Source organism: Buteo buteo, chromosome 2 (assembly GCF_964188355.1).
Source record: "Buteo buteo chromosome 2, bButBut1.hap1.1, whole genome shotgun sequence".
NCBI lineage: Eukaryota > Metazoa > Chordata > Aves > Accipitriformes > Accipitridae > Buteo > Buteo buteo.
In genome coordinates this window covers 53,380,147-53,394,572 of record NC_134172.1, presented here as the reverse complement: position 1 = coordinate 53,394,572, position 14,426 = coordinate 53,380,147, and the positions used below count along the sequence as shown (strand labels likewise).

Sequence of the window (14,426 nt, the reverse complement as noted above, 5' to 3'; positions counted from 1 at the left end):
AGGAGAAATAGTCATCTAAAATCAATTTGAAGATCCTGCCCACCAAGCTAATGCAAAGCTTTATTTTGTTAAAGTGATTCTAGTGACTTTTTTCTATTTTAGAACAGGGAATAGAATGCATATGAACATAACTGTGATCAGATAAAGCAGAATTCAACCTAAATGATGAGCAGTGTTTTACAACTGAACCATTCCTTAACTTCTTTCATCTGGACAATGAACAGTTGAAAACACAAATTAAGGGACACAACAGCCTATCAAAATCTATGTTCAGACATACTGCAACAGAAAGAATGAGAATTACTAAAAGGCATGTAACAAAATAAAGGCAACACAGAAGTAAAATCCCGAAACCAGCATAAACCAGCATTTATTCTCACTCAGAAGTCTTCTAAATTTCTGGAGCAGTAAACAGTGTTATCTACTAGTCTGCAGGCCTAAAGCCAAAAAAATTGCCAATGCTCCTGTCAGGCCACAGGCTTTGCATCAACTCTGCAGGGCTGCAGGACTAAAGCTTGTCAGTTGTATTTTCTCTAAGCTAGACTTCACCTTCTGTTTAGCTCGTTTAGTTGTAATAGCAATTCTCTAACAACCAGGTAACATAGCCTAATCTGTTTTACCTTTAACTTAGCTTTGTGATTGCATGGGCTAGTGACTATCAGTATAACAATTTTGATTTATTTCTGTACCTAAAGTCGATATTCTGCAGAGAACAAACTGTTACTGTAGAATAAAAATGTAGTGTAGAGGACTACAATCATGGGACCATAGTAGAGGTATTGAAAATACGGGCACAGGGTGGTACCAGAGGGAGCAGTGCTATAAGCAACTCACCAGGTCAATTACTAGTCATTAAAAGAAAGCAACCTTGGGAGGTGGCTAAGACTGATTTTAGAGAACAAAAACCAAGAGAAAAAGAGATTGAAGAACAAGAATCCTACATGTGTAAAACACACACATGCAAAGAATTCAGACATATGGAGTAGCAGACTAATAAACCATGATCAATGTCAGGGCCCTGAGGCCAAAATTGCCCTACCCAGCAGGGGATCCAGTCGCCCTGCCTGTGAGCCTGGGGGCCCCATTTCAACGCCCAGGCTCTACCTGAGCCACATCACAGGTGTATCCATGCCCAGCCCCATCCCATGTACTTCCCCACTTATGGATTTTGCTTCCTGGCTTTACATCAGACCTGGCTCATCCCTTCCTGCGTGACAATCTCCAGATAACTGGCAGAACCTGCTGGTCCCACCAGCACTGCTCATCCTGCTTGTGGGCAAGGGATGGTGCCCCAGCAGCCAGGGCACCACCTGCCCCAGGGTCTCCCATGTCTACAGCTTTGCTCCCTTGATTGTGCAGCTCCCCTCACCCTATTCCCTAAAAAGACATACAATTAACCTCAAACAAATCCTACCACGTCAATGTTGTCATTGACATAGAATCATAGAATAGTTTGGATTGGAAGGGACCTTTAAAGGTCATCTAGTTAACCCCCCCTGCAATAAGAAGGGACATCTTCAACTACATCAGGTTGCTCATAGCCCTATCAAACCTGACCTTGAACACATCCAGAGAAGGGTCATCTACCACCTCTCTGGGCCACCTGGTCCAGTGTTTCACCACCCTCATTGTAAAAAAATTTCCTTCCTTCTATCTAGTCTGAATCTACCCTCTTTTAGTTTAAAACCATTACACTTTGTCCTATCACAAGAGGCCCTACTAAGAAGTCCATCCCCATCTTTCTCAAAAGCCCCCTTTAAGTACTGAAAGGCTGCAATAAGTTCTCCCCAGAGCCTTCTCTTCTCCAGGCTGAACAACCCCAACTCTTTCAGCCTGTCCTCATAGGAGAGGGGTGTTCCAGCCCTCTGATCATTCTTGTGGCCCTTCCTTGGACCCACTCCAACAGGTCCATGTCTTTCCTGTAACTGAGGACTCCAGAGCTGGATGCAGTACTCCGGGGGGGGGTCTTACAAGAGCAGAGTAGAGGGGCAGAATCACCTCCCTCAACCTGCTGGCCATGCTTCTTTTGATGCAGCTCAGGATATGGCTGGCTTTCTGGGCTGCAAACACATGTTGCCAGCCCATATCCAATATTTCATCCACCAGTACTCAGGTCCTTCTCAGCAGGGCTGCTCTCAATCCCTTCATCCTCCAGCCTGTATTGATACTGGGGATTGCCCTGACCCAGGTGCAGGACTTTGCACTTGGCCTTGTTGAACCTCATGAGGCTCCCATGGGCCCACTTCTCCAGATTGTCCAGGTCCCTCCAAATGGCATCCCACCCCTGAGCTTGGTGTCATCTGCAAATTTGCTGAGGGTGCACTCAATCCCACTATGTCACTGATGAAGATATCAAACCGTACTGGTCCCAACACAGACTCCTGAGGGACACTACTCATCACTGATCATCTGGACATTAAGCCATTGACCACTACTCTGTGGATGTGACCATCCAATCAATTCCTTATCTACTGAATAGTCTACCCATCAAATCCATACCTCTCCAGTTTAGAGAGAAGGATGTTGTGGGGGACGAAGCCAAAGGCCTTACAGGAGTCCAGATAGATGACATCTATAGTGTTTCCCTTGTCCAGTGATGTAGTCACTCTATTGTAGAAGGCTGCTAGGTTGGTGAGGCAAGACTTGCCCTTGGTGAAACCATGCTGGCTGTCTCGAATCATCTCCTTGTCCTCCATGTGCCCTAACATAGCTTCTAGGACTATCTGTTCCATGATCTTCCCAGGCACAGAGGTGAGGCTGACAGGTTGGTAGTTCCTAGGGTCCTCCTTTCTACTGTTTTAAAAACGTTTTCCTTTTTCCAGCCACCATGGACTTCACCTGACTGCCATGACTTTTCAGGTGTCATGGAGAGTGGCCTGGCAACTACATCAGCCAGTTCCCTCAGGACTCTGGGATGCATCTTGTCAGGTCCCATAGATTTATGTGTGTTCAGGTTCCTCAGGTGGTCACGAACCTGATCTTCTCTTACAGTAGGAGGGACGTTGCTCTCCCAGGCGCTGCCTTGAGGTCCAACCACTCGAGAGGTGCGGGAAGGGAGACTGCCAGTGAAGACTGAGGCAAAACAGTTGAGTACCTCAGCCTTTTCCTCAACTGTTGTTACTAGTTTGCCAGTCATGTTCATCGGGGGTACACTTTGTTTACCTTTCCTTTTCTGACTGACACACCTGTAGGAGCCCTTCTTATTCTTTGTGTCCCTTGCCAAGTTCAGCTCCAGCCTTCCTGACCCCATGCCTACACAACCGGGCAGTGTCCCTATACTCTTCCCAGGATACCTGTCCTGTCCTTGCTTCCACTGTCTATGCATTTCCTTCTTGCCTTTTGTTTGACCAGCAGGTCTTAACTCATCCATCTGCATCCTCCTCCCACCAAAGAGTCTGGGACACTGACAATGCACCATAGCCCCACCCCAGCTAGAGCCATCCACCATAAGACTCAGAGGAGCTGTGACAGCAGGAGCATAACACCAGGGAAAGGGACAGACACAAGGAAGTATGTGTACATAGTCTGTTTTATTAATGAGACTTTTCTCCCTAACAGTATTTTTTCTTTTCCTTCCTTCTTTTTTTGTAATAATAGTTAGACCAATAATTATTCTTTGATCAAGATTGCAATTAGGCTAAGAGTAAATTCATGGCTTTGCTCATAAGGTGGTGGGTTTTTTTGCTTGGAAGCTGCACAAACAGTAGTATAAAAAATTGGTGGAGAACATAGGCAGCCTAGGCTATAATTTCAATGCAACAAATTCAGCCTTTAATCTTAAGAGTGTTCCACCCTTTGATAGTATTTCAGATTTTGTTTACAAACACCCAAAGACAAAAGTTTGTCACTTTTGTTTCAATGTTTTTTGGGTTTTTTAGGAGGCAGAATATGGTATCCAGACAGGAGCAACTAATTCCCGCAGAAGCAGGAAAAATAAAGCAGCAGCGCAAGTAAGCCAAACTTCTACAAGTCTGGTGTTTTGCAATTATTATAGATCTTCAGGATTTAGAAGATTGAGGCGTTACAGTCACTTGCTCTCTCTTCTTCATCCCTACAGTGAAAGTATTTCTGAATTCTAGGTTCATTAAGTCAATTCATTATACTCTACATGTATTTTGGAAGGAAGATAAAATTTTGCTATTGATTCACAAGAATCAGTGAAGCTTTAGATTTTAGGACTTTTAGATTGATACTATTTAGAAAAATATAAAATCAATAGTATTCAGAATACTAGTTTTCTGTTAATCTAAAGTTTCATGTTTAAATGTATAATTCCTGTGAAATTAATTTAGAGATTGATATCAAAATGGTGTATATATATAGACATCTAGAAATGTCAAGGAAAGCTATGACAATTGTTATGGGTGAAGGTAAAGACTTGTGTTCAGACTGTAAAATAAATTTGCCTAGCCTTAAGGATATAACTAGACGAGGTAGACCATTCAACTTACACACCTATTCTTCCAATCACCAAAGTTGAGATGGCTTTGTTACTTCTGAACAACACCTCATTGCATGACAGAAATACATGCAAAAGGCAAAGCTCCTGTTGTGCTAGAAAAAAATGAATGACAGCAATCATTGCTAAGGTGGGAAACAAGTTATAATCAACAAAGCACATCAAAGCTGTTTAGTTTTGCTCCAACAACCATGACCTTGCAAATGTTCATTTACCCAATGAACACAGGTATGTCCTTTTAACTGAAGTCAATTATACAACTGTACCGTATGACTCCATTGACATTAGGCATTTGGCCCATGCTGCTACATGTTATTAGTAGCGTACGTCTCCCTGTGGTGCAAAGGAGTGCAATTACTGTCACATACAATGAAATAGAAATTCATTCTGTTTACAAAAATGGTCTGTCAGACAGCTAAAACTTTGTTAAAACAAACATAAGCAATACTATTTTATGTAAAAAGCATTTTCTTATTGAAAGTATCATTCATTGTTTTTTCTTAAAATATCTGAACGTTAAGGTAGAGAGTGCCCCTTACCTCCTCTCTTGTTTAACTTGGCATACCCTGGCACATAGCTGCTTGTCATAGATGATGAACTGCTGAAGGAGGAGTGTGGTAATGCTGAGACCAGAGGTTCATCACACTTTTCTGAAACACAAGAAAACAGATTCACTCTTTGCTGTTAATTATTCACACATATTAATTGGAACCCAACATTTCAGTAAAAAAAAAAAACAACAAACAAAACCAACAAAAACCAAAGAAACAAAAAAACCTCCCCAAAACCCACAAGAAAACCCACAAAAAAACCAAGAGGCACACATGTCTACATGAAAAATAAAGACTTCAAAGAGAAAAATTAGGTAATGGTAATGCCTAACCATGGGTCACCACTCTCTTTAGGGTTACTACAAATGAACAAAAAAAGCCTGCCCTGATACATCTGGAATGGTTTTGATGACATGAAAACATAGTGCTGAAGAAAAGTATTATCATGAAAGCTTTATAAGAAGTAGATAAGATACAAACTTTCAGTTCTGTAACAGAAGCGCTAACAACCTGATATTTTTAAAAAGAAAATAAATTAGGGTATATTAATAAATGCCTATGAATTATCACATATTACAAATTTACTGAAAAAAATTAACAAAATAATATTTTTTTAAAAAAATATAATCTTTATAATCCATTTGAGTACTTCTATTTTACTCAGTATAAAGAGGATTAACTTGGTATTAGCATCTAAGATGAAAAAAAAATCAGAATCTTTGCCTTTCTAATAAAGAAAAAAGTTTAAAACAAATCTCCTGCTGTAGTATGAAGTTATGTAAATTAGAATGAAGAGAATTGGCTTTTGACTTCTCAAATACTTCAATAGTTAATGTATTGCCTTTGTTTAGTTTTTTCTCAGTTATTTCAACAGATGGCTGAAATACGTAGGTTAAATTACTCCTTTACATTTCAGGTACAACCTAAAAAAACCATAACCTACACCAATCTGTTTGACTAATCTTTTTAAATACATGCACTGCAACACAGGCTCTGCTGCAAGTGGAAACACCCTCAATTTATGTATCTAGAAAGCATTACTAGCCCACTCCTGGAAAGCAGCATATTTAATGCTCAGCCACACCACCGTTTTGGTACAATTATAAAATGGTGATTTGGTCAGACCGGATCACACTTGGAGACTGAATTAATCCTACACTCAAAAGAGAAGCTTTAAGGGGAAAAAAAGGATTGTGAGTGAATCAAGTCATTTATAATGCAGGTCTCTTAAAATTTCCAGTCTCGTGTAATGAAAAATAAAATTACTTTCACAGCAATAGAAACTGAAGCACAGAAATACAGAAAAACGTTCGTTCATGAATCAGTACTTTGGCATTTAACAAAATAATAAGTTTCCTTCACAGATCTCCGAGAGTTTTTTAAGGGAGAAAACAAAATTCATACCAGCATAAAAGCACAGGTAAGAGTAAAGGACAACTGCTTTGCACTGAATTAAAGGACAATTCCAATTACTTTAAAGTTCACTACCACACTATTTAATGATGGAATTTTGACAAGGGAAGATAAATGGGTTTAAGCATTATTATTGTTTATACCACAAAACAGAAGGATCGATTCGTCTCCTCCCTCTGCTTTGGCTGCAGCCACACAGCACATTTGGTCAGAAGCCTGCAGCCAGATGGGTATGATGCCTGGTGCTCACTCACATCACACCACCCAAGCAGCACACCAGCGTTGCACAGGACCTCTCCCTGGCAGCAGGGGTACCGCAGGGAGCAAAGGCCTGCATTTTAAGATCCTGGGTGCCAGGCTGCTATTATTTCAGTCAAAGTAGTACATGGTTAGAGCTTAAGAATAAAAGTGAGCAGTGGATTGAAGTACTCGTTACAAATTTTGCCATAACTGTCATAATCACGGAAAGACAGAGTTACTTGACAAAGTTTTTCTCCTGTATTCATTTATAGTGTATCTTTGGTAGTTCATAAAAATAGGTTTTCAACTTAAAGACTGCTAGCAAACTGCCAGTTCATCATTAGTGTTACCTAGCTAGATATTTGAAGTCATTTGTCATTAATTCTGTTGTCTAGGTAAAAATGGAATGAAACATTTAAAAGCAGAACACCACATAATCAGAAATATTTAAAAAATTCATAACAAAATCTCTTTATAGCATTTTCTTATGTCTATCTTACATGATATTTACTGTTAAGGAAAAAAAATTCTTATGAATAATGACAGCTAAGGTTGAACATGTACCTTTGTTTAGTTTCCTGGAGGTTTTTTTAGTATATTTTTTAAAGCAAATTGTTAGGTTTATAAGATTTTCCCCCATCCATAGTTTCATACTGGTGGGGGGGGTGGTAGTGGGGAGAAAAACATGCATCTTTATGGAAGAATATTAGGAATAGAAAGATTTAGCTACAAAAATATTTGCTACTTATACAATTTGATTAATTACTGTATATAATGGGAGGCTACTGGTAACAATATTCTAAAAGAACTTGTGAAACAAAAGAGCTGTCCTAAATCAGAACAAAAAAAAACTTTTAAAAAGGGATAAAATGTGACCAAAATCCTAATTTCTGCAACACTCCCCAACCCCCCACCCTGGGTTTTAGACAATCTGTTCAGAAACAACATCACAGCTGAAAAAAACCTCTCCAAATAGTAGAAGCTCATCAGAACTTATATTCTTTTACTGATCCCAGTAGCTATTGCAAAAATCTCCTGGTGCTACTATTGGTGAAGCTACGCAAAAGGAAATATGGAAAAAACTTGTCTGGAAAGAGTACTAGCTTCTAAATCATCATCATCCTGTATGGCCTGTCTTGTCTCTCTGCTTCACTAAGCCATCCTCTTGGATTCAAAAGAGCAAGACAAAGAAGCTTGACATAGTAACAAAAAAAAACCCACAGGGAGTATCACTCTGTATTTGCCACTATGGTCACGTTTTTTACGGACAGTCATGAGTGGTGTTTATGTGCTTTTGAAGTATTGAATCTGAACCTCTGCTTTCTTAGTTTGGTTGGAATCACCAATACTGGGGGGCAGCGGTGGTAGGGAGGAGCAGAAAAAACAGAGTTGATATAGTTTTCCTTCACTGTTCTTTAGAACTGCATTTGCTTCCTATGCCTGTTTTGGGATACCAACTAATAACCTGAAGAATAAAACCAAAAATACCTCACTTTCTCATTATTTAAAAAACAAACACACACACCCCAATCCACCTGCTCATTTAGGCTTCAAAATATAGGAAATTCACCATAAATGTGTATAAATTACAGGGAAGGATTATACTTCAGATTAATATAAGTTAAAAAAGGTATTAACCTCATCAATAACTCATGACTTTAGGTCCAACAGAAGAAAAGTTAAAAGACTGCTTACATAAGCTAGTATTTCTAGCCCTGTGTGAAAGTTCCACTAAATATATTGCACTATTTAAACTTCCTTCATAACATGAAATGCTGTTATGCCACAGATTTAAGAGAAAAAAAATCCTTGGGAACCTTTGGTTCTTTCAGCAGTTTTAGTTATTTCCTACAGAATCCAATTTTTTACTTACTAAAACCAGAATCATATATACCTTTCTGTTACTGAGATATAATAGCTTTCCCCATATAAGTCAATGTACTGTGCCCTGTTAATCAATTACAGAGCACACTCTCCTGCCAGCATCGTAGCAGCAAAGAAATAAACTCTCCTCCATACCATTTATCTCAGTGATTTATTAACATCCAAGCCAGCTTAGGTCCATTTAAATGTTAACTTCCTGAAGCAAAACCACACTTCCACTCCACTCCATTCTGTTCAGATAGAAAGAACCGATAACTTTGTCATAGGTATGATGACATTTACTACTCTGACTTTCCTATTCAGAGGGAAATTACAGTATATGTCCATAAGAAACAAGTTTCCTTGAGGTTCAAATAATTAGATCAATGGAAGAAAGGTCACCTATTGTCATTAAATACAGATGGAAAACATCTGCAATCCACAAGCTTCAAATTCCTCAAGACTAAAGACTAGGAAAGAAAAGGACTGCTATGCACTTGCTCTGTTCTTACATGCTTTCTCAGGCACCTGGCTATTGGAAACCAGATACCAAGTGAGATGGATCTTTTGTCCTACCAAATGCAGCCTCTCATATATTCTGGTGTTTGCACTCAACAAAACAAGGAAAGAATACCTGCCCTTTCCTGTTTCACAGTCTATTTATAGTTTATAGTTTATTTATATAGTCTACCCATCATGCTGGATAGACTAAAACCAGCTGTCATCTACTTCACCTGCAATTGCTTTAATTGCTACTTAGTCCATAAACTATCTGGGGAATAGCGACCAGACTATTTGAAAGGACAGGCCTTGATTGTAGTACAAAGAAGACCATATACACACAAACTCTTGATTTATCAATCCCAGAGGCTGTTAAAGCTTAATCCTTGCTATACCAGTGATTTTTAGTGGGCAAAGCAAAGTAAAAAACCTAGATGCTTCACTGCACAGAAGTCTGTTCAAATGCTTAGCATCTTGACCAATAAACAGGTCACCTGTAAAGTTGCTGACATATCTTATCAAAGCAGTCCAAGCAGATGAAAAAGACAATCTGCAGTTCATCTTCTTGACATTTGTATCTAGCAGTAGGTTAGAATGCATACAAAGAACTATACATTTAGAAGTGTTAAGAAATAGGAACAGTAGACATTTATAGTCACAGGTGGTTTTTATTAATAATTTGTCGCTGCTTTAGAGGATCTCACAGAAGCTCTTGCGAAGATTCTGTCAGCAAAGCAAAAAGAGAGCTAAGATGTGTACGGTGCATCTGAAAAAGAAAAAATATTTGGATACTGAGAAATAGCAGTCATCAGAAATAAGTGATGGTGACCTACTAAGAATGCTTTTGAAGAACAAAGGCTTTTCCATCATAATGGTCCAGTGTGCACTGAGGAACAGATGTTTAAAAAAAAATACCAAACCCAAAATCCACAGATTCACCCCTCCTTCTTCAAAATCTTCAGTCAAGATTTCCTATCAAATTATAATCCATTATCATAATTTTCCTGTAGCATACTAGCTCTGAGACATAAACATGCTGCCAATAACAACTTTACTAAAGCAAGCCCCATATGTGTATGCCAGAAATTAAGAACTCGAAAGCTGATCAACTTAGATGCAAAAAGGCAAATGGCTACAATATCAATATTGTGTTCTGAGTCCAAAATAGCCACAATTAATCAGTAGCAGAATATGAAACAGATGAGTCAATCTGAAGTAGTATTAAAAAAAAAATCTCAGCCAAGAAATATACAAAGCCAGGGCTTTCTGACCAAAAAAAAAAGTCTTAACCATTTCTCTTTTACACAATATTTTGACCATACAAACAGAACATTTATAATACCAACCCTGAAATCTTAACTATTATCAGTATATTCCACTCATTGATTATACAAAAATGCCTGTCAAGAGCAAGGAAAAAAAGTTTAAAGCAACTTTTAATCTTTACTTGTAATGCAAAAGACTCCTCTTTTAAAATATGAATTCTAATGTAAATGTTGGGGAGCAAGGGAGAGAATTATATCATCTGGGTTTAATTTGTACTGTGTGCTAAATGCTAGTTATCCTAAATGCAATTTTCTCCTCCAATTTGAATACGTAGAGCGATTTCTCTGTAGCATGCTGAGGAGAAAGAATAAGCCACCAAGCACTTCTGAAAAGCAGTCATGAGATTGCAAGGGCACTCTGGAACGTGGATAAATACATATGGGAATTGGCATATCTCCAATGACAAACAATAGGAATATTAATGCAGCTGTTTTGGATTGCAGCGTATTAGTATGCTGAGACAGCCTTACTTTTCACATTGCATAGACAGATTTTAGAATATGAAATGAATGCTAGAATCCACTGTGTTTAATTCACAAGACTGTGTCCCCCCCAAAGAGTAGGAATAAATAAGCATAAGTTGCTAGAACATTTTATGCACTCTTTCAAATGAACTTTTAAAGCAATGCTAACCAAAAAGCAGGAGATGCTACAAAGCAGTTCATGGTCAACGGTAACCCCTTTAAAAAAAATAAAAAAAAATTAAACTTCAAATGAAGTGTTATTGAGGACAGCCTATCACAGGTTCAATTTCAATGACAAGAAAAGGAACCTTGGCCCTGTGTCACAAGCCTGTTGCTCAGTATGATAAATGTATAGCTAAACCTCTCATCATGTGTGACAGGAGCACTGCTGGAGAAGCCCCTTCCTTAGTCCTTAGAAGGGCCACTAATGAAAACAATAAATATTGACAATAATGGCTGGCAAATGCCAGGCAGGGTACACCTCATGCTCCAAGTTCTTAAGTCAGCAAGAAATCAGTAAAGAGCTTATCAAGGAAGACCTTCTCTTATGGGGAAAGGAAATACTTGCCTGTCAGGTGTATTTGCCAAATGTATCGGCATTTGCTACATTTGGGGAGGTTCAATGACCTTTTGCCTTATGCATGTTCGGTTGTGTTTTTCTTGACTGTAGGAGATAATTTAAAGAAATCCACCATAAACTGTTACTTTTTTTTTTTTTCCTTTTTTAAAGATAAAAAGCTAACTTTACTCCCCAGCAAGTTTCTTGGACCACTTTATCAACCAGATAGGGATGATAAGTGGTAGAGTGAAAGCTTCATTTTTTTTTTACTCTCTTCTGTCCTACCTACTGTCCCAGGTGGGACTCCTTTTGTACCATGCTTACATTAGAAGGGTAATGAAAACCAACCCACTTTTTAAATAACTTAAGTCACAACAGAGCTGTGCACACTCCACTTGTGCAAACAGGGTAATACTCTGCACGCACAACAGCTACTTTCCCAGTTACTATTCCAATTTGCATGTCAGAAATTCAATGCAAGGCTTACATAAGCCTCATTTGGCTTCTTGTTTGCTATTTCTACTGGCCTCCATTGCTTTGATCTGTTTTTTCCTCACTGTGCTCTTGTGAGCATAGTGCTCTTTCCATATTGCAGAAGTCTGCAGCTTCCCCACATGACTGACATTCCACAGGACAGTCTTGACAAACTGCTAGGGAGCCAGATTCACATTCAGTTTCATGAGCAAATGAGTTCAAGTGTAACCAAAGTTCTTCTTGTAAGTACCTCTGGAGCTCACTTATAATCTAAAAGATTAGAGCAGCTCATATTGATCACCTCGGATGTTTCATATTCCACTTCAAGTTGCATACCATCAATAGAGATAACACATTGTTGCTCAAAAGGATGGCTGCTGCTGAAAAGGAGAAAACATAGCAGCTATTTTTCCCCCTCCAAGGTGAAGCCATAAATTACATGAATTTAGTGGTATCCACACAACCCTTACTGCTCAAGGTTACTTGTTCTGAGGTTTATTTCAAGCCTTTCTATAGATCTCTGTAAGGAAAGGAACAAGTCTCATGTAATGTTTCTTATGGCTGTTCCTCTGCTCACAGCAGAGCATAGGCAGTCAGGCCTGTTGCTTTGTTCTGGTTCCAATTCAGGAATTAGCCTTTGGGCAACACTGGATGCGCCAGCAGGGCCACATTTCTAAAAATGCATTTGGATGCTAAAAGACAGATAATACTTTACAAGATTTTCCAAAGTATCTTTTTACCTGAACTTTGTTTCTGATACCTATCGACTAGTTTTCAGAGTAGCCAAAGCCTTATTAATCCCAAAGGTCATGGTATGGCTACATGTTTTGACTCCTACAAATGAGTGCTGTATTTCATCCAAGGACTGGGTTACTAATAAATAAGAAAACTTTCTCATTTTGAGGATTTATTAATAAACATTTGTAAGCACTCCTGGGAAACATTGGAAATGGTAATGTCATAACAATAGCACAAATGTGCAAAGTATTATATGGCTACTATCAGACATTTCTGGCTGCACTGCCTTTCATCAAATGGCATACAACATGTTCCACTCTCCATACTTCTGTCTTTAACTACTGAAAATGAAAAAAGGTTTAAAGTAAATGTCATTAATTACTATGATCTACAATTTAGCCAGAGATATTAGGATTTATTTTTTAACTAAATTATTCAGTTTGGAATCATTACAAGTATAACTGTGTATAAAGCAGCCTCTTGAAATTCAGATTTATAAAAATTTTAACATTTCACAAAGGAAAAATAGAAAACTTCACCCAAAATTTGTACACTTCAATTTTTTAGGAAAGTGTCAATATTTTAAATTCTGAATTTACAAAAATGTATTTTTTCTTCAATATTTTACATTTGGAAAGAACATGGGTCCTTAAAATTAAACTTATGTCTTACTTTATTATTTAGTATTATTCAATTTTGAATGATTTAAAAATAAATACATTCTTTTTATTGTCTCTAAATTATATCTACAGTAAGGTTTTTGCAGAGTATTGGTTGGTTGGTTTTAGGTTGTGGTTTGGGTTTTTTTACTGGAAGAGAGTAGACAGAGGACATTTTTACACCACTTTGAAACAAAAACAACTCTGGATTGCTTTTGGTTTACTTTAGAGTCTGCAGAGCATTTGACAGTCCATTGAGAATTTAGCAAATGTTCATGCCATCGCGCTGTGTCTTTTATGAACAAATTTATAAACTGCTTTGCACCCTATGCAACTGGAAAAGTTGTATGAGAAACCTGCTATCTTATTTGCTCAGTTTTAAAAAATACTCAGGTCAATTACATCTGGAATAATCGGAAGTCAGATAGTCTGGTTGTACACTTGGGATTTCATTAAACTGTCCTTAGCACATAAGCAATAATAAACTATCAACTCTATGCCAATTAAAATTCATAAATATTTTTGTATTTTTGCATATCCAATCCTCAGATGCCTCCTCTTCTGACATGTAAATAAATTTCTTCATCTTTTCACTCCTAGAAATACCTGAATTTTTTGGAGCATGTTACAGTGAACAAAGCTCCTTCTTAAGTGTCTTTGCAGGTAGGTATCATTTTTCACAGACTGGTGCCTATTTGAATTAAGTATGAAGAAGCCTGGAGTCATGATGCATAAAAAGTTTTAGAGTAAAGGGCAGAGGAACCCACAAGCCTGGAGGAGGGAAGAGAATGCTGAAAATCTTCACAATTTATCTTGTCAAGTCTCATTTAGCTTAAAATACATTTGTCAATTACCTAGCTTATGTTCTTCCTAAGTCAATCTTATATCAACAAGTATCTTTGTTCGTTTGTTTGGTGTGGGGTTTTGGGGTTTTGGGTTTTTTTGTTGATTTGATTTGTTTGTTTTTTGGGACCCAGGGATAAGACGATAATGCATGATAACTAGTTTCCCGAATAACATTTTTGCCAGTCAGCTTAACTTTTCAGCATCACTTTAGCAGGTTTCCATCTCTAAAATTAAGCTTTTATCTTTAATGAGAACAAAACAATTTTCTCCTCACAATGCATACTTATTTTAATGGTGCCTTTAGTTTTAGCAGTTTAATATCAACATAAATCT

At 38.0% G+C, this 14,426-nt stretch overlaps 1 protein-coding gene across 1 annotated transcript in view; it reads right to left on the bottom strand.

The window, feature by feature from the left end:
* CNTNAP2 (contactin associated protein 2) overlaps positions 1-14,426 on the bottom strand; it is a 1,269,587-nt gene that overhangs the window by 883,625 nt on the left and 371,536 nt on the right. The window contains exon 2 of the mRNA XM_075054733.1: positions 4,999-5,109. Coding sequence (XP_074910834.1) covers positions 4,999-5,109 — 111 coding nt within the window. The remainder of the gene's footprint in view (positions 1-4,998; positions 5,110-14,426) is intronic.